Source organism: Filicampus tigris, chromosome 1, assembly GCF_054856515.1.
Source record: "Filicampus tigris isolate MCC_2025a chromosome 1, RoL_Ftig_1.0, whole genome shotgun sequence".
In the NCBI taxonomy this organism is placed as follows: Eukaryota; Metazoa; Chordata; class Actinopteri; order Syngnathiformes; family Syngnathidae; genus Filicampus; species Filicampus tigris.
This window is the reverse complement of record NC_141217.1, coordinates 31,621,429-31,641,831: the sequence shown is the minus strand read 5'-3', so window position 1 is coordinate 31,641,831 and position 20,403 is coordinate 31,621,429. Positions and strand designations below refer to the sequence as shown.

At 40.2% G+C, this 20,403-nt stretch overlaps 1 protein-coding gene across 1 annotated transcript; it reads left to right on the top strand.

The window, feature by feature from the left end:
- The first annotated feature begins 86 nt into the window (after nt 1–86).
- On the top strand, nt 87–16,431 carry LOC147153586 (calcium/calmodulin-dependent protein kinase type 1D-like). The gene is made up of 13 exons (XM_086032491.1): nt 87–165; nt 3,201–3,321; nt 7,028–7,153; nt 7,803–7,877; nt 7,978–8,116; nt 8,593–8,716; nt 10,069–10,144; nt 10,349–10,461; nt 10,547–10,625; nt 10,784–10,871; nt 11,986–12,320; nt 12,645–12,745; nt 14,615–16,431. The coding sequence occupies exons 2-12, from the start codon at nt 3,236–3,238 to the stop codon at nt 12,700–12,702; spliced, it is 1,299 nt and encodes a 432-aa protein (XP_085888617.1). The 5' UTR covers nt 87–165; nt 3,201–3,235; the 3' UTR covers nt 12,703–12,745; nt 14,615–16,431.
- The last annotated feature ends 3,972 nt before the right edge of the window (nt 16,432–20,403 follow it).

Sequence of the window (20,403 nt, the reverse complement as noted above, 5' to 3'; positions counted from 1 at the left end):
GTCACTGTTGTGTTCATGCAAGGCCCCGCCCCTTTTCCTCCTCCCCCTCCTTCATCCTCCTCCTCCTCCTCCTCCTCCTTCTCCAGGTATATGCAACGTGCTTGTTGTGCTTCTGTGTCCGCACGCCGGGAGAGTCACAGCAGACCTCAAGCAGCAACTCTCTAGGTGAGTCCTGATTAGATATAGATATAGATATAGATATAGATATAGACAGACACTTCATTGATCCTGCGATTGAGATGAAATTGTCGGAGCAGCCATATTCCCACATGTACACTCGACTTAATAATATATAACAAGCAATTCAGTGCAGGCAAAAACGAGAGCATCGTTGAGGAAATAGTTTTATCTCATTTAAATGTAAACCGAACAAGAAAAGACATCAATCAATCAATCAATCAATCACATTTTATTTATATAGCACTTTTCATACATAAAAATGCAACTCAAAGTGCTTTAAAACATTCAAAGCAAAACATAGAATTATCTTCAATCAAAAGAAAAGATAAATTATTTAAAAGTTGTTGAAAGCCAAACTAAAAAGGTGTGTCTTGAGCTTCCTCTTAAAAATATCATTTAGACATCAGCTGCTTAAGATGTTTCCGTGTTGAACGCCGTTGAGTTATGCAACATTTGTATTTACAATTAGTGGAAAGTTTATTATTGACATTGATAAAGAAGATTTACTTAGCTCAATATCAGGGAGTGTATGAAATATGTAAGCATAATGGTTCTATTTCACAATGAAAATTGAAGAAATTGCAGACATTAAAGTCATGAAATATGAATGCGCTTGTTGTGTCGTCAAATTCTGCAGTTACATTTTAACAATAGGTGCAGATTGAGAGGTATAAATATGGATAATCACGCATGTTATGTTCTAATGAAGTGCTGTCGTTGTTCCAACTTTTGCTGTCATTTTGTGTTCTTGTCATTTCGCTACATTTAGACAAAAAGGTGCTGCTTGTTGCATTGATGAGCTATTTTGAGATGACTTGCACTTAAAAGAATTTCACGTAGTTTGTTTTTATTTCAGTGTAATGAAAAACAGTGCAATGCTTTTCTTATGGCCTGCAGTATTTAACATTCAACCGAAAAACATGAATGCATTTTTTTTATTTAACACAAAACAGTTTACATAAGTTGCGAGTGAAGCTTTTGCCATCCAGGTGTGAGCAGATCAGGACTTTCTAATCCATTATATAAGAGAATAGAGGGCATAAGAGCAAAGTGGGTCGCCTTCTAATTTCAAGTGTTCTTAATCCTCCTCTAATTTGTTTCTACGCCACATTCATTGCGTTTGTTTTCAAAAGATATATTCATACATCAAATGCGTTTTATGTGAACTGTTCTTTTTTTTCTTGTACGTGCATCGTTCATTGATTTTTACAGACAGGAAGTTACAACTTGTTTTCTCAAATGTATTGATTTTGGATTTTCTGTATTCGACACAGGATCAAAGTCATACTTTCAAGTCAATATTTCAGAGGGTGGGGCCAAAGGTGAGCTGGCCTCTGTAAAGGGTCCTCTGCATGTATGAGAAGCTTCAACAAATTACTGCATGAGGCTTCACATGCAATGAAATAAAAATAAAATAGGTCAATATTAAGAACAACTCCTCCACTATGTTACGCGGTGCTGTAAATGATGTAAAAATATTAAATGTTGTTAAAAAAAAACAAAAAAACTCCACTGACTGTTTTAATATCAATGTCATAAATCAAAACTATTATAAAAAATATAGTGCAACCTCTCACATATATTCATAACCTGTCTCTCAAAGCTGGTATTTTCTCATCTAAAATGAATACAGCAAAAGTTATTAAAATTTGTAAAAGTGGAGAGAAACATCTGTTTAACAGTTACAGACCAATATCATTGCTGCCACAGTTCTAAAAAAATTCTACAAAAACTATTGTTATATATATTGGACAACTTTATTGAGAAACACAATCTTTTAAGCAAAATCCAGTATGGTTTTAGGAATAAAGGACCACCTCTATGGCACTAATGGAGCTTGTGGACCTAATTGCTAACAGTATAGATCATAAAGAATTTCCTGTTGAGATTTTCATAGACTTGGAAAAAAAAAGCTTTTGATACAATAGATCACAGTATATTATTGGAAAAATTAGAGGGATAGAAAAGTGATCTCGAAGATGGAAATTAATATGTACAGCTAAACGATTTAAAATCAAATGAGTTGAAGATAATTCACAGGGTTCCCCAAGGGTCTGTCCTTGGTCCTGTACTATTCATCCTGTATGTCAATGACATTTGCTGTGTCTCTAAACTAATAGATATATTTGCTGATGGCACAACTGTATACTGCTGTGGAAAAAAATTTTGGCCTAAAAATTGATGCAAATTTACTTTGGAAAATCACACATAGAAAATGTTCAAATGAGAATCTTCAAACCTGTCGGTGTCCTTTACAAAACCAAGGATCTCCTGAATAAGGAATCATTATATACATTACATTGCTCGTTAATGCTGCCCTACTGGACATGCATTGTGGACTGTGGACATATGGGGGGGTTATACTTAAAAATAAAACAAAGCTATACAAATTATTAACCGTTCAAGTTACATAGCATCAACTAATCCATTATTTATCAAATTAAACACTCTGGTTGCTGTTATTGCTGAAGTGACTTCAAAAATCAGGGACAAGAACAAATGTAAAGCAAATTGTGTGTTTCTGTTAAAGGTTTTAATTGATGGAACAATTATGAAATTGGATTGAAAAATACTAAAATATATAAATCAGGTATAAAACACATGAGAAACAGCAAAAGTGTTGTTACTGTTGCTCCATCTCATGGTATGCAAATGAATTAGTGAATTGAATGTTCAAAGTGTGCAAAATGTTGTTGTTGTTGTTTTTTTTAATTAATCCAGTACAGTATTGAGCATAACCCCAAAAGATGTGCGCTAAACCTGCCGAGCAAAGTTGTGCGCTGAGGTCCGAGCAGACCGTCTGAGCGGCGCAATTCACGCGTGTGCGCTTTGTCATAATCCCGGAAGACGTTCGTTCCACTTAGCGATTTAGCGTTGCCCGGGATGTCTGCACATGAAGCTCGGCATTAATGCTGCAATCGCGCGCGCTTCAACAGCCTTCCTCAAGTGACCTGTGGTCGGTGCTTTTGCTTTGGCGCAACTGTTGTCTCGAGTCAAAGTGTCTCTCTCTTTTGTACCAGCCAAGAAATCCCAGCCAAACGCAGCCGCTGCAGACATGGGACGTCAGGAGGCCGACAACGTGTGGAAAAAAGACACGCAAGACATTCAGGAGATTTTTGACTTCATGCAGGAGTTGGGATCGTAAGTCCATGCATTCGTACTTCCCATTAGTTCTTTTATTATTATTTTTTTCTCATTTCGACCAGTGTGCCTATCTTGCGCCAGGGCAAATATTTAGCATGAGGAAAAACTCACAGCACACCACCAAACAAAAATGTCACAAAAAGATTTATCTGAAAAAAATCTCTTCTCATTTTACTCACCAATAATCTTATCGGAGAGATTTACTTGAACACAAGTTATTATTCAGTTGTAGTAAAGGAAACAGGTCCCCTCTTGAAATTACCTTTTTTTTTCTTATAACGTTGCATCTTTAGCCTCATCAAATTAAAATTTTTTTTCATTCTGTTTTTTATCGTGGAACATTTCAACGGTATTAGGAAATGACAAGATTTTTCTCATATTACAACTTTATTCTCATAAAATCGCAACATTTTTCCTTGCGCATTTTCACTCCGTTGAAGTTTACCGTCTGCCATCCAGTCGAAGAGCATTTCATTGTTTTGCTTGTCACTATACGTCGAAAAATGAGCAAGACACGTCATTTGGAGTAATGAACACTTTCGGACCAAATATGTGAATGAGATGGGATCATTTCCCCCGCCGCACTTGATGACATCTCATGGAATTAAATTTTTAATGCGGTGGTTGAGTGACTGAATTTCAACCCTCTTTTTCCTGGTTCTTACTTTAAAAACAGGTCATGTTTCCATTTGAAGCCATGCGTGCGCCTTCATGTGATTGAGCGCTTGAATGTTTTGTCTGTTGGAGGCCAGACGACTCGTTTGATGGGATTAGGGCGACGAGGCCTCCTTTCCAGGCGGCTTAGACACTTAGCCATCGTGGCTGTCGCAGGTCTTGTCTGACCTCGCCGATGGCGCCGGGTTCATCCGGCAGCTGAGGCGTCCATTCGCAAAAACAACGTGGACCGTAGATCTTTTTGGCTCCAAACGCCACCGCAATGGTTTTGAACTGAAACCAACAAGATGTAGATGGATAACTCAAACTTTCACTTTGGAATACTTAATTGCAAATCCTTTGTTCCGAGCTCCCACAGGAGAGGAGAGGGAAGGAGAGAAGAGAAGTGGCAGTAAAACAGGCCAAAATCCAAATGTCTTGCTGCTGCATTTTTTTTTTATTACCTGTAGGCTTCATGTATACAAATTAGCAATTGTTTTTTTGCGTAACTTCACAATTTTTTAACCCTCCGATTCAAATCCGAGCCTACGTGAATATTGTGTTGTTCACGTTTAAAACATCCATCATATATTGTTCAAAAATTGTAGTGTTGTGTGGGTTAGGTTCACGTTGGCATTATTTTCATCGGGGGGGGGGGGCAGGTTTGTAAGTCTTTGTGTACCTCATCATATTTTGAGCTTTCCAGCGGACTGATTTCTCCTGAGGGCTGTCGGAATCTTCCAGGAGAGTCATTGAAGGGAAATGAGCTGTGGTAACCATGGAAACAGCATTTGACTGATGGAGAAGTTGCCGTAGTGCGTGTTTGGCTCAGAGCTCATTAAGTTGATCGGTGCAATATGTTGATTTCATGTTCAATTTCAATTCAAATTCGCCCTTATAGGCGTTGTTCCACTTACTGGACAAAATGAACGCAACAACAAAAGTTGTTGTGTGTAAAAGTGCAATAACGTCACCAGTTATACTGTATATTTGAGATTGTGCTATTTTTTTATTTACATTAGTCTGCTTTTGAGTGATGTTCATCATTTCCAAGGGTTGATATTGTTAATCAACTCTGCTTTGAGCGCGATGCTGCTTTTTTTTTTTCTTTTGAACTTTATTTTCTTTACACAATTCTATTCATTTTAATATAAACTTTATCCAGTAAGTGGATAGTATAGCACTTTTTCTTTTTTCTATAAGGCACACACAAGCTGCTTTTTAACCAGCTTTTTATTGGTTTGATGCAGTATACAAAACATAGATACTGTCTATGAATATGACCAAATAAACAAATGAACCAACTGCTTCCCCGACACAGTCAATGTAATGATGCGACAAATGAAGCATGCATCGTGTTCAAACAAGAAGGAAAGAAACAAAATACCTTTAAAGGTGACCTTATTTCGTAATGTTACAGTAATTTATACAATCAGCAGCTCACTATGGTGTAAAAGTCAATGGTGTGCCATTGATAAAAAATTCAAAACTATTCTTTTTTTTTCCTCGTGCTTGTGGTTGAGCTCTTTTAAGCATTTTTAAAATATTACTGTGCACTCTAGTGTTTTTTGTTAAATGTCTTTAGTTCTTGGTTTTTAATTGCTTTTAACCATATTTTTAAACATGTAAAGCATATGGAGTTTTCTTTTCTATTGAATGCGCTCGAGAAATAAAGCTTCCTTCGCTTGCCTTGCCATTGGTACGGGCAAAAAGTGTCTTCCAAGTGTTGAACTTTCCTGAGGCTAACAGCCTCATTGTTTCAAGTAAAAAAAAATAAAAATAAATAAAAGACATCCTTTAGTCATTATGTATGTGTTGGAGGTGGGCTAGGTTTCCACCAGCAACAAGAGTGGCACGGGCCACGTGTGAGAGATGACATGAAATGCTTCCATTTGTAGTGCACCAAATTGCACAATAAGAAGAAAGGTAAGACTCGGAGGAGTGAACGCCTTTATGGAAGTGGGTCAGTGTCATGCGGGTGCCCCACGCCAGGTGTCAGCCAGCCAGCCAGCCAGTCAGCAAGTCAGCCAGTGAGCCGCATGAAGGCGGAAAGGAGCTTGTTGCGTCTTAAGCGGTCCAGCGTGTGTCCTGCAGCGGTCGGACGTTTCCGTGACGTAAGGGACGCAGGCCCTAATCCGCCCGCTGGGACAGCTATTCCCAGACGCGGCTCAACCGGGACACATCACTCCTCATGTCCCCGACATGTGAACACTTCACACTCAGTGCAAATACTTTGCTACTGCACTTGACTTGTACTTGACTTAAGTATTTATTTCACTGACTGCATTTGAAAACGGATGTACATACTTTGTTACCTTTTTCAATCTCCATTAGGGATGTAACGATTCGATTCGATTTAAAAAAAAAATTGCTACCATGCTTGTCTCTGTGCACTAGTGTGGTTCTGCAGCCATCCACAAACGCAATATGCAATGATGTTTGGCGCAAAAGCATAATTTGATCTAGACATTGAAAATGCGCTATGCATATGGAATGAAAAAACATTTCAAGACATTCTTTTTTAGATGAATTTAATCCACTCGATTTTCGATTAATCGAAGCGATTAATCGGGGCGAATCGATTTTCACTCGATTTTCGATTAGTCGAATCGATTAATCGGGGCGAATCGATTTTCGGTGAATCGCTACATCCCCAATCCCCATGGATGAAGACATGCTACAAACAAGATGTGAACGGAGGGAAAGTCAACTACACAGTTGAGATCTTGATTGACAGAGAGCTTGGGGTCTTGTAAGGCGATCAGCAGCGATCATCTTTTTAAACCGTAACTGCTTTTACATGCGTTGAGAGTGGTCCCAGGGGTTCAGAGACCAAGGGAGGGATGTTTTTGTCTCTCATCATCTGTTTTGGAAAGAACTCTGTTACTTTTTAAGTAGCAAAGGTGCTACATCATCATCAAGTATCTGCACTTAAGTACAGAGTGTGAGTTCGTATGTGCCGCCTCTGAGCCACATCGGGTGATAGAAAGAAGCCGTGAAATAAAATGTCGATCTCATCCTCTGCGTTTCTGTGCGTTCAATCAAACAGAGGGGCCTTCTCCGAGGTCTTCATGGTGAGGGAGAAGAAGACGGGAAGGATGTTCGCAATGAAGTGCATCAAGAAGAAACAAACCAGGGACCTCAATCTGGAGAACGAGATCACGGTGCTCAGGAGGTTCGTGGCAACCACATCTTGTCTTTGATCGTTGCGACCGCACGAGGCTCAACTGTCAGTCAGTCAGGATCAAGAACAATTGAATTCAGGGCTCATTCTGCAAAATGCAATTTTCTGATTTATAAATAAACTTACTGTTGGTCTGTTTATCAATAACGGAATACTGCATGTACCTGTAGCTGAAAAGTGAAGTGTGGAGAGTCTCTTGCCGAAATGCACAAAGTGTGGCCGTTGACTGGGGCCCCTTTGCCAGCAGCCTCTGAAATATCTGCACTCTCTCCTCTTTCTTCTCTCAGCTACAGCGTTCATGGCAATCCTCTTCTCTCTTGTCAATTAAAAAATAAAAACACAGTGGCACATATAGTACCTGAAAACGTGTACAGATGTGAATAACTGGGTTTGCAGTACAGCGAGTTGGTATGTGTGCGAGGGTCATTCGCCGGGTGTGCGGTGTGAGTCACCAGCTATCCATTTTTTTTCTCGATTGTCCGGGCCTTAAACGTGTGAGCCACATGAAATACTTTAGCATTTATATACATCTCTTGAAATGTTCTCACTTTTTGCTATTTGTAGGAATATGTTTTAGTCAAATCAACATTTTTATTGTATTCTAAGGACCGTTTTCCACATTTGTTGTGCCCTTGAGCAGAATCCAACATGAGAATGTGGTGGGGATGGAAGATTTCTATGAAAGTGAGACGCATTTCTACCTGGTCATGCAACTGTGAGTTGAAATTGGTTGAGTGGCGCCCGCAAAGTGGCACCAGGAGCAGTTGGAAGGCACGGTTGATTGACGCGAGTGTTTTGTGTCCACGCGCCACCAGCGTTTCCGGCGGCGAGCTCTTTGACCGCATCCTGGACCGAGGCGTGTACTCCGAGATGGACGCCAGCCGCGTGATCCAGCAGGTGCTCCACGCTGTCGGCTACTTGCATCAAAACGGCATTGTGCATCGGGACCTCAAGGTACAACTTTGAAAACTAAATACAAACAAAATAAACCCGTGCTATAGCCGCCAAGAAAAAATTGTCACATTTAAGGCATCTGGAAAGTATTCCCAGCGCTTTGCTTTTTATGCATTTTATGTTGCTGTCTTATCCCCCTCAAAAATGTTTTATTTTTTCAGCTCAAAATTCGACTCACAATTTAATCTACTTGGTGTGAGGCTGTGATATAACGGTCTCATACAAAAGCTCTTGAAATAAATACTAATTAGTAATGATACTAACTTACCATACAAATACCTTTCAAAATGAACTTAATCTCCTAATGGGATATAATAATAAGAAATGTTGTTAGCTTGCTAACCGGTTAGCCGAGCCATGGTCCACTGTCACTTTAAAATGAGAGCAAAATTAATTCTCTCTGCTTCTCCACATCATGACGACACTTTAAGCAACTTTTGCTTCTGTGACCCGATGCACGTTTTGTCTTTGCGTAGCCGGAGAACATTCTCTACTACAGCCCGGAGGAGAACTCCAAGATCATGATCAGTGATTTTGGCCTGTCTAAGATGATGGACAAGGGTGTTATGTCCACCGCCTGTGGCACTCCAGGATATGTTGGTGAGGAAAATACATTTCGATGATTTATTCCTGCGCATCCTTATTACAATCAATTTTGTTCCTGAGAGTAACTACCTGAAAGTTATACTGAAGTAAAAGTACAAGTATCTTCACAGAAAATGAATTTGGTACAAAACGTCCTAGTCACCTTATAGAATATTACTTGAGCATACAAGGCAATTTTTGACGATAAAAGTTCGTAAGTATTGTAAGGGAAAGTATTTCGGAATGGGAGGGGTTAGAATTTTTATTGTTATCAAGCTAATTTTTCAATACTGTATTCAGTTCACTTCCTGTGCGCGTTAGCTAATGAGCTAAATTAGCGAGCACGTTAGCCTGGCCATCACGTTTAATCCTAAAACAAGGTTTGATCATGATGATGTTTTGCCTCCATTGGATTACTATCTATCAATTTAACCTACCTCGATGTGCTTCTTCATGCGAGACGGGAAAGTTTTGAATGCAAGTATTTCTTACACTTTAGCTGGCAAAGGTGGCACTCGGTCCTTTAGGAAGAATCTTTTCCCGCCAATACTGTACACGACAACAATTCCTGTAAATACGCCCTTGAGTGTGTAGCGTTCTTTCCTTGTTATCGCCACTAATACGGAGTTCACCTTTTGTAGTTGTCATCTGCTGCTCTCAGCAGGTGCTTCCACCTTACATTTTTTTGTTTGTTTGGCTAGGTTCAAAACCGCAGGTCTTAATGCTCAATTTTTGTGTGTGTAAGCGTTCATATTACATTATGAATGCGACCTCGGTCTTGTCTGCTGTATGAACACATTTGTCGTCGAAGTGGCCCGCATTTAGAAATAAATACAGTATTTGGGGGAAATTATGAGGCGAGGCTTTGATATCTCATTTCATGGAGACATCACTGTCGATGACGTCACGTCCTAACCGTGAGTTAAAAAATGAATCTGAGCCGTGGCGGAATTGCTACGATCGCCATAAATGTCCACTTTATGCTTCATGTTTCAAGTGGGATTAAATCAAAGTAAAATATAAAGTCAATAGTGTTACTCAAGTCAACTTTGCAGAAAAAAAATCCGATCTGCGTAGCATTTTCTTGCGGTGTGAACCGAGCCATCATGTGCCAGTACACACACTCTTCCACTTAGAGCGCCACGATTCAGCCGTTATGTCAGTGAGCATTTCGGATTCAGAAATGTAGCGGGGTAATAGTGTTCATTTTAGGAACTATGGTAGAGTAAAAGTTAAAGGTGTCAGAAATATAATCATCCAGGTAAATCACAGACACATGATGACGATGTGTCAAACATGTATTTGTTGCATTACATTGCAAGACTGCTTTGAATCCTAACTTGTTGGACATGTTTCACTCCCTGCAGCTCCCGAGGTGTTGGCACAGAAGCCGTACAGCAAGGCAGTGGACTGCTGGTCTATTGGAGTGATCGCGTACATCTTGTGAGTGTCCAAGCCTTGTCTTCACTTGTCTTCAATGGAAAATGTGAATTATATGCGCTTTATAAATGTGTGTAATTCCGGTTTGAGATACCTACAATATGATTTTGACCAGTCATAATTCCAGTTACAGATATCTACGGCTTCATTTATGCCTACTTAAAACTTGATTTTCTCCTCATTGTGTTTTTTTTTTTTTTTTCCCAGACTGTGCGGCTATCCTCCTTTCTACGAAGAGAGCGAGACGCGCCTCTTCTCCAAGATCATCAAGGCGGAGTATGAGTTTGACTCGCCCTTCTGGGACGACATTTCCGAATCGGGTAAGGGCGGCCGAGGCCCACGTGAGCGCCGGCGTCGCTCATTTTTGGTCTCGCGTCACGTCGCCACCTTTCTCGATCATTGCAGCCAAAGACTTCATCCGAAACATGATGCAGAAGAATCCCCTCACGCGCTACACCACCGAGCAAGCGCTCAGGCACCCCTGGTGAGTCTTTGTTTTTTTTTGTTTTTTTGGGCCTCATTTTTAGCAATTCAGTCATAACGTTGCGCATGTAAAGCGAAGAAGAGTTTTCAGGCCCCATGAAGGGTTGAAAGCTTAAAAGCGCCTCGCCGAAAATACACTTGTGTTCCGTGCTTTTCTAGGATAATTGGAAAGACGGCCCGCAGCCAGGACATCTACTATTCAGTCAGCGTGCAGATCCAAAAGAACTTTGCCAAGTCCAAATGGAAGGTCAGTGCTGGCCGATTTGCTTCCTTTGACGGCTAAGCCCATTGAGGGCCGGCCGTTTACGCCCAATCAATTGGGTGACTTCCTAAATCCCCGATGATTAAGGCCAGTTGAATAGAGGTGTTGTTTTTTTTTTTTTTTTAATCAAGGTCGCTGATGTAGGCCTTTCACTAGCACGTCACTTATGATTAGGGATGTTGGATAACACTTTTGTCAGACTGATACCAGTACGACTACTCAATTCTTTGGTACATGAATTTTTTATTAAGCCGGTGACACGTCATTTTAAATAATATATAGAATAAAGGGAATACATCCCAGTATAGCATGTTTTTTTTCCTTAAAATTGCATGAAATTAGTGGCAAATATCTATTATGGGTTTTCTTACAAATACGTATTTTGTATAGAACACATGATAAAAATGAATTTACATAAATAGATGCATAAAATGAATCACAGAAAAAAAAGTCCCAATCAAAAATGTGTTTGTGCCAAAGGTACAATCCCGGTAGACGCCTTGTAAAAATTGTTGTTGTGCAAACCAAACGTTAGTTGCCATGACTACCATTTTTCTTCCTGGCGGAAGTTGCTTCTTCTTCGTCTTTTTCTCCTTTTAAAGAAGATGAAGGAGAAGCAACTTTCGCCGGAAAGGAGATCACAAATAGAGTGAAGCCGCAATGTCAATTTGAAATAATGTCCTGTTTTTCAATAGAGGGATGGAAATTCATCTTTTTTTTTTCCAACCCATCAATGAATTGAAAAAAATAATCACCAGATGAATCTAGAATCACCCAAAAATTTTTAGAGGGCAGTATTTTACTGTCAAAAGGCAACAACAAAGGCAAATCCACACTTTTTACATTCTTACGTTTGAACCTCTTAAATGACATCATTGCTCCTTTTACATTAGATGAATTTCTTCTTACCGTCAAGCCCCCAAATCCCTCCCTTTTATTTCCTATATTCGCTAGTTGCAATTATGAAAATAATCGCTAGTTGCGACCCCCACCAATGTTTTTTCCAAACATTTCAATTTGGCGGGTGTGTTAAGTCAAATGAACAAATCCTTCGGCTTTACTGAGACTTACAGCGTTCGAAACGTGGATGTGTTGACAGCAAGCCTTCAACGCCGCCGTGGCCATCAATCACATGAAGAAGCTGCAGCTCGCGCACGCCGCGGCCGAGCAGCTCCCCAAGGCCGCTGGCATCCCGGACATCCACGTGGTCAAGGCGTCCTCTCCGGTCTCGCGCCGCAAGCGTCTCGATGCGGGCGACGACCGGGAAAGCCAAGGCAAAATAGCGTCCGCGAACCACATGGGCTTGCCCGCCAGCCACGTGGACCTCAAGTGCCACTTCCACCCGCTGAAGGCCAGCCACAGCACACAGCACGCGCCCACCATCGCTGAGACGGGCAAGTACATCTACCACTCGGAGCCCGCCAACCTCAACGGGTGCGTAGCCGCTATAAACACCAATTTGGGGTAAAAAATGGACCGATACACAAATTTCTTGCATTGTTTTGTACAAAACAGCCCATTTTTGGGGGGGTTGTTTTGTACAAAAATACCATTTTTGGGGGGTTGTTTTCTGCAAAAACAAAAAAAATTGTATTGTATTAAAATTGTATTCAAGAAAGTTGGGTAAATTTAACCCAAGTTGTGGATCGGTCCCTTTTTGACCCAAAATTGTGTTATTTTTAACACAATTGTTTTTAGAGTGTACAGACTGCGAAGCTTACCTGACGCCACGTCTCTTTTTTTTTTTTTTTTTCCCAGTTATGGCAAAAACAGAAATGGCAAGACCCTTCAGACCAGCGTTTGCTCCATCATGTGAAGCTAGAATCAAGTTTACTTGGGGAAAAAGTACTCCTTTCTTGGTAGGTGATGAATTCACTTCACACTTCCATACAGGTAAAAAAGTTGGCTGACTAGTCCACTGATTCCCTGTGCTATGTGAGTCACATGAGAGGCCACCAGGTGTGCTGCTGGGAAAAATCCACTTTCATTTCATTTTCACCAAAAAATCTTCCTATAATGTATATTTGTTTATCTATCTATTTTCAGAGGTGGGTAGTAATGAGTTCCATTTACTCCGTTACATTTACTTGAGTAGGTTTTGGGAAATTTTGTACTTCTAAGAGAAGTTTTAAATCACTATACTTTTTACTTTTACAAGAGTAGATACTGTACTCTTACTCTGCTACATTAGGCCACATTGAACCCGTTACATAAATCCCATCTGCGTACGTACGCGTCCCTCTCTCTCTCTCTCTCTCTCTCTCTACCTCTATCTCTGTCTATCTCTATGTCTATCTCTCTATCTCTCTCTCTCTCTATCTCTATGTCTATCTCTCTATCTCTATCTCTCTCTCTATCCCCATCTTCCTCTATCTCTCTCTCTACCTCTATCTCTATCTCTATGTCTATCTCTCTCTCTATCCCTATCTCTATCTCTCTCTCTATCCCTATCTCTATCTCTCTACCCCTATCTCTGTCTATCTCTCTATCTCTCTCTCTATCCCTCTCTCTCTCTCTATCTCTCTCTATATCTGTCTCTATCTCTATCTTTCTCTCTCTATCTCTATCTCTATCCCTATCCCTATCTCTCCCTAACTCTATCTCTCTATCTTTCTCTCTCTATCTCTCTCTCTCTATCACGCTCTCTCTCTTTCTCTTTTTCTCTCTCTCTTTCAGTGACAGGCGCATTTATTTTGTCAGAGACCTGCGCCAGGCTCTATCATGTAACTGTGCTTCACCAATGAAACGTAGCCTTATAGCAGTCTCGTCACGCAATCATATTCAACTTCAGCTGCGGGAGTTGTTTTCGGATGAAATGGATCGAATATGTCTGCATCTGCAGCCTGTGAGAGACTTTTCAGTCATGCTGGACTCCTGTTCACTGCTAAACGATCACAGCTTCACTGCGTGAACCTTGAGAGCCAACTACTGTTAAAGCTTAATAGACATCACTGAGTAAAATGTTTGTTTTGCATTTTTTGTCACATACATACAGACTGAAACACACGCACACGCACACACACACACACACACACACACACAGTTTGTACGAATTCATGGGCTACCTTGTTCTGCCTACAAAGCCTGTTTAAAAAAAAAGTACATCGGCTGAAATTTTGTGCTATTTGTGCTTAATTTATTTCTTTTATTTATACTATTATTATTTTATTGTTTATTAAAGTACTTGAATTTACCTTAAGATTATTTTAAGATATTCTTTAATTAAATGTTATTCATTTTTATTGATTGGATGGACTTTAATTTGCCTGAAGATGATTATTTTGTATTTTCGTCTGACTGAATGGTTGTTTTAAAAAAAATAAAAAATGAGACGTTGCTACAGTTACTCAGAACTGTACTTGAGTAGTTTTTTCACCATGTATTTTTTTACTTTTACTCAAGTAATTATTTGGATGACTACTTTTTACTTCGACTTGAGTCATATCATTCTGAAGTAACAGTACTTTTACTTGAGTACATTTTTGGGCTACTCTACCCACCTCTGTCTATTTTTGTGACAGACAGAACGATTAAATGCTCTTTCCAGTAGATCAGATATCTCAACGTGTCCCATTCCTGTACCTCTAGTGGTAAAAAAAAAAAAAAAAAAAAAAAAGAATTAGAATCAAATGTTCAAGTACAGGACATAAAAATGTATCTTTGAAAAGATTCTTCCTGACGAGGCTCCGAATGACGTCACTGCATGTGCGCATTTGCTCCCTCTGCAGGTCATATTGCTACGCTGAGCAGCTCAGCACCATGCGGCTGTTTTATGTCTACAGCACCACCCGGTGCTGAAAATGGGAAGCGGTTGATCCTTTGCCTGGCCTGAGCCGTCCGCGAGGTCTCCGCTGCAGCCAGTGGGACGCATTTGTCACATTGTTGTTGTCATTTAGTTACAAAAGTGCCTAGGAGGCTTTCCAGAAAAATCAAGAGTAAACAGCACACATTTGCACAAAATGCTCTCAAATGTACACGGCGATCAAAGAGCAAAAGGATGGACTTGCTTTACTTTCCTCCTTGAGCTCCTGTACTTCAAATCATGAGTTTGGTGAGAAATATTACGTAACCAGACGTGTTATTGTGTCCTAATTAGTGCGCTCTGAATTTATGAGAGGAGAAAAAGCTTCCATTCAATGTTCAAATAGATGTTGTAGTGGCCTATTTTGGTCAGCATGCTTTGGGTCGCTCTTATTATTTTTCTTTCTTGAAGCAGTAATATGTATATATTTCAATGTTATACACGTGTGTTGAAGTGATTCCTCCATGAACTGCTCATGAAACAGGCCCTCTTGAAATTGTTTTGTTTGGCCAAATAAATCACCATTTGGAGTAATTTCTACAGGTGCACCAATCAATTGGTAAACATCGATCATGAAATGAATCAAGAACAATTTTGATCATATTTGATTGTTTAGCATTTTCTGCACTCCAAACGGGAAGTAACATCCTGTTTTTAATTAAAGTGGTGGAATTTACTAAATGTTTTTATCCGATTCATCAAAACAATTATTGACAGATTGAAACGATCATTATTTGCGGCCCGAATGATTTACCATCAGATTTTGGAAACGTTTTCATCCTGCTGAAAAAGTATATTTGGCGGCCTTACAGGTTTCTTTTGTTAAATTTAGTCCTCGAGGCCAGTTTTGTAGCAACAGGAAATTCAGAAGGCACGTCAGATGCATTGAAAAAACAAAAACGAACGGAAGCCATTCCAGGGAAAGGCAAAGTTATGTCTGCCATTTGGGGATCATTTTGGCCATTTCCTTTCAAATTAAACTCGTGCTATAGCGATTTTGTTTGATTGCTGCCAAAATTGCCAAAGTTGGAAATTTTCCATGCGATTCATGGGAATTGAGTCTAATTTCAAGGTAAGGTGTCATATTCAAGCATGAATAAAAACAGATTTTAGGGGGTTCGAAGCAGACATCCGTGCATGCAAAATACTGTATAGTTCTCCTTGTTCGCGTTTTAGGGCACCACATGAACTAATGGCTACATATTTTTCTTTCACTTCATTCAATGTTTGATTTTTCATGTTTGTGAAGTGTGAAACATTTTTAGTTTTCACCATGGCAAGTTTGTCTCCCCCTCAGCGCTTCCAAGTTGGCGCAGATGTCTCGTGTGCGATGAGCTTCCTCAAATTGCTCGGCTTCTAACATTCCAACAATCCTTTAAAGTCTGTATACTCACATCTTTTCCTCCGTCCAGCGCACCTCCCAACTATTGAACTTTTATGTGTGGGGCTGTAAATGAGCCCCCGGCCGCAGCTCCCCACCTCTGGCCACTATCTTGGCTCGCCGCTTGCATTCCATTTGTTCAGTTTGTTCACTTATAAAGTACGTCAATTACTTGGATGTGTTTGCTAATAAAAGCTGCGTTCATGTCTATGTCTGCCACGCTTCTTGGACAAAATGAGAAGTACTGTACATGTAAATGCTTTTAAATGTTATGTTTTTAATTTTGTGAAGCACATTGAGTTACCTTGTGTATGAAATGCACTATATGCATAAATAAAGCTGCCTTCCCCTATAGTCAAAAAGCATGGTCATTTTTGTATTTCATTATCTTATTTTATCTCAATTTTAGTGTTTGACTATAAATGTCAAAACCTGCTTTCATTTGCCTCTTTTCCCTGTACGCTTATTATTTTTTTACATCTACTGTATGTGTGCCAGAAAAAAAGGAACAACCTGATGCAGCCACAGGCTGCTTATTCAGGCAGAGGTGGAAAAAATGGGGCAAAGGTTTCCAAACAAGCTCAACCTTTTTCGCCCCTTGGGGTGATTAAAATCTCAAACTGCCTCAAAGAGAAACTTGACTGCTGGCATAATTAAAGCCACATTTCCAGAAATATGTGTTGATGTTTGCTTGCTAGCCTCGGGGGAAGGTCGGGCGAGACTTGGGACGCATTTTGTCTCGTGTTGAATGGCAAAAAGAGTCAGGAAATATGTTAAGATGCAATATTGTCTGTTGTCAAAGTGCCTTTGTAACCTTTTGGCTGGCCATCATCAGGTTACTCATATGCACTGCAGCAGTGGTGTGCAGTCAGGGCCAGCGAGGCCTTCTTCTCCTACATTTACAATTTACATGAAATACTATTTATTTATTTCAAACCGTTTGTTTTCGTCATTTCATAGCATCTGTCTTGGTTGCACAGTTTCCACTAGTCTGTTACATTTTTCCCCCCAATCAGATTTCAGCCCTCTATGGGTTACCATGTCAATGTAATCTGCTCAGGACCTTCACAATCACGAACGCTGGCCCATGTCAAGTCAAACTTATTTACATATCCCTTAATTACAGGAAAGTCTCAAAAGGCTTCACATATGCACCAGATCATATACACAACATCCCCTGATCTTAGCCCCCAGGAGGGCAAGGAAAAACTCAAAAAATCCCATCTGGGGAAAAATGAGAAACCTTGAGAAGGGACCACAGATAGGGGAATCCCCCTTCCAGGATGACCAGGCTGCAACGGATGCCGAGTGGGCAACATTGAACACACATTATAGTACCATACAGTGTCCATCCATCCATTATCTGAATCGATTTGATTAAAATAGTAAAGTTTATATTACCTTAACCAGAATCCCCTGCCACATTGTAGCCAAAGGTACAATCCCGGTGGATTAAAATCCTTCAAGTCCTTGCAAACCGAAATAAATCATAAATTACAATAAATGAATGTTTTTTTCCTTCAAATTCATCTTATTAATACATGTATCACAGCCGTTTATTGTTTTTGTTCTACTTATTGTATTGTTTGTAAAGTGCTTTGTTACAGCTCTAGCTGTTATGAAATGCGCTATATCAATAAAATTGTATTGTATTGTATTGTATTGTATTGTAATGTATTCTATTGTATTGTATTCTTTATCTTCAGCTTCTTCTTCTTCTGTCTTTTAGCGGTTGGCAAAACACTTTTTGCGCATTACTGCCATCTTGTGAAATGGAGTGTGTGCCTGAAAACTACCGTTTCACAACCTCTGAATTAACCCGACTCTTTCCAAAAATAAAAATACAAATGCAAAACTTAACTCACAAGAACCTCTTTGTAAAACTTCCTGTATTCAAAGCTACTATTATTTTTTAGGGAAGCGGTGTGGATAAGGGAGGTCAGCCTGAAGAACTCATAATTCTCTTTGGTGCATACCCCCACCTGCTGTACATATACAGCCAATGCAGTCAGGGTCTGTTTACATCTTCCTGCAGCAAAAAGGGCATCAGTTAACAATGGACTGTGAGGTCCGTTCGGATTTGACGAGGTTAGTGTAAATTACACAGATGGACGCAAATCCACTTCTGTCCATGCTTAGTCCGTCTTTTTTTTTTTGTTAGTTTCTCGTCTATCGTCTAACGTCAGCAAAACCGGCATCCGTCATAGACGGACGGATAGATCGGTCCGTCAGTCGGACGGAGTGCCCGCCCCTATTATTTTGTAAAACTGTGAGACCATAGTTCGACTATTAAGTGGTGGACTATAGGTTACTTAAGTCCCCACTGAAGCCCCAGGTCTAAAATGCACGGCTCCCACTGCTCAAATGTTGTAAAACTGTCAACAAAAAGGCGTTGTTTTGCTTTTATGGGTGTTTGTACAATTACAGCTAGCATTTCTACTCAAACTGGATCGGTGAGTGTCATGCAGATGTGGACGACATGGACTCCAGTCACTGTGGTTGATGACTTGACAGACGAGATGTGGAAGGCGACCTCGAGAGGTCGAGTGGGGAGAAATGACATCAAGCGTCTCTGTGACAAAGATCAGACACATTTCGCAAGTCAGCCTGATGACACTCACAACGGCGTGAACCAGGTCGAAGGTTTTGGCCGTGAGACCCTGCCCGCTCGCAAACTGGAGCGGCTACAGATTACTTGGTTTGATTAGTTTGTTCAAGATGATCAATAATGTGTGGAAAATGACACAATTATCAAAATGTTTCTCAATTAATGCAGTGCCATGATGGGAAAGTAATGGCGTCTGTAAATATTCCATACATGGATCAGTCATTCATGCATGAAATATTAGCTTGTATTCATTTGGAACGTCTTGTTGTGACACACAATTAGGTATTCTGGTCAGTTTATTTTAACACATTTTTTTTAGTCAGAGATGCAAGTAAACTTTTGAAGATTTTTTTTTTTTTTTGGTGCTGATTTCGATTCTGCTCTTGTTTTCTCCAGCACATCAGGTTTTCTTAATTATAACAATAATAATATAGCAATAATATATGTAATATAGTAATGCATTTAGTAATATGTATTTATGAATTAAATGTTTTCTGAAACAACATAGTTATAAAATACAATGTGTGGTAAAATCCGTATTGCGCAAGCTTTTGTAAGTCAAACTTTAAAACACAATTAAAAAATATCTTTTTAAATAAAATAAAAAAGTAAAGACATGCTTTAAAATCAGCATCAAAAATACGTTTAGGGACACATAAAGACATCTCTGATTCAAATTTGCTGTTAAGCAGTGTTATCTTTCTGGAACCTGCTGGGTTTATTTGTCTCTCAGAACCCTTTGCCCTTTTACCCGAAATCGCCAACAAGAGCCGCTCATGAATATGAATTGTGTAGGCCCTGTGGGAGTCGGCCGGTTCTCAGCTCGCATATAAAGCGCACGATCTGCCATCGAGTGTGCCTGTGGATGCCTAATCGGGCCCAACCGGCAACAACACATCACAGGGAAGGGTGTTTCGCTGTAAGTGCCTGCTCGTAGTTGTGTGCAATGAATAATGCTTGTCTACCAAAAGAGGACGCATGCAGTTTTAGGCTGGGACGATTATCAGCATTTTGACACATATTGGAATCGGCCTTCCAAAATAAAATAAAAAATCAGAAGGCCGATAGGAGATCGATTTAAAACGGTGTTATTTTGCCTCTGGTAGGGAGACTAGCAAAATAAGAATTTCATTGCGCAGTGCTTTTACTGCGCATATCGCTGGCGTCAGGCTGAAACCTTCTATGTCCAAATTTGGTCTTTTTTTTTTTTTCACAAATCAATACTATTGGTCAGTCCCCATGCATGTGTGTTATTTTGTCAAATTATTGACCGATATAAAATGTTGATAATGGCTTGCTCTCTTTGGTGATGATGATCTGCCTCCTTGACCTCTACATGTATTAGTAAGTATCGGTATCACGGTATCAGCCCTGGAAAAAAAAAAAACGTATCAGTCTATCTCAAATGCAGTTGTTGGAGGTGATGATCCCATTCGCCAAGGAGATGCTGCACCAGAGTCCCGGACGGGGTCTGCTGAAGATTTACGTGCTGGGCTCGGCTCTGGTGGTACTGGGAGTGCTGGGGGGACTGCTGGAGATGGCCTTCCTGCCCTTCCCCGAGCAGCGCGACATTGGAGAAGACGGAGTGACGGAAGTACTCGCGAAGGCTAAGAAACGGATGTACGCTGGGTCCCACGCCGCACTGCTTTGCAGTCCAAACATCTGGCAGTGGTCACTCTAAGAAACTCGGCCAACTGCCTCCACGCCTCCTGGGAAAAGGGCCACT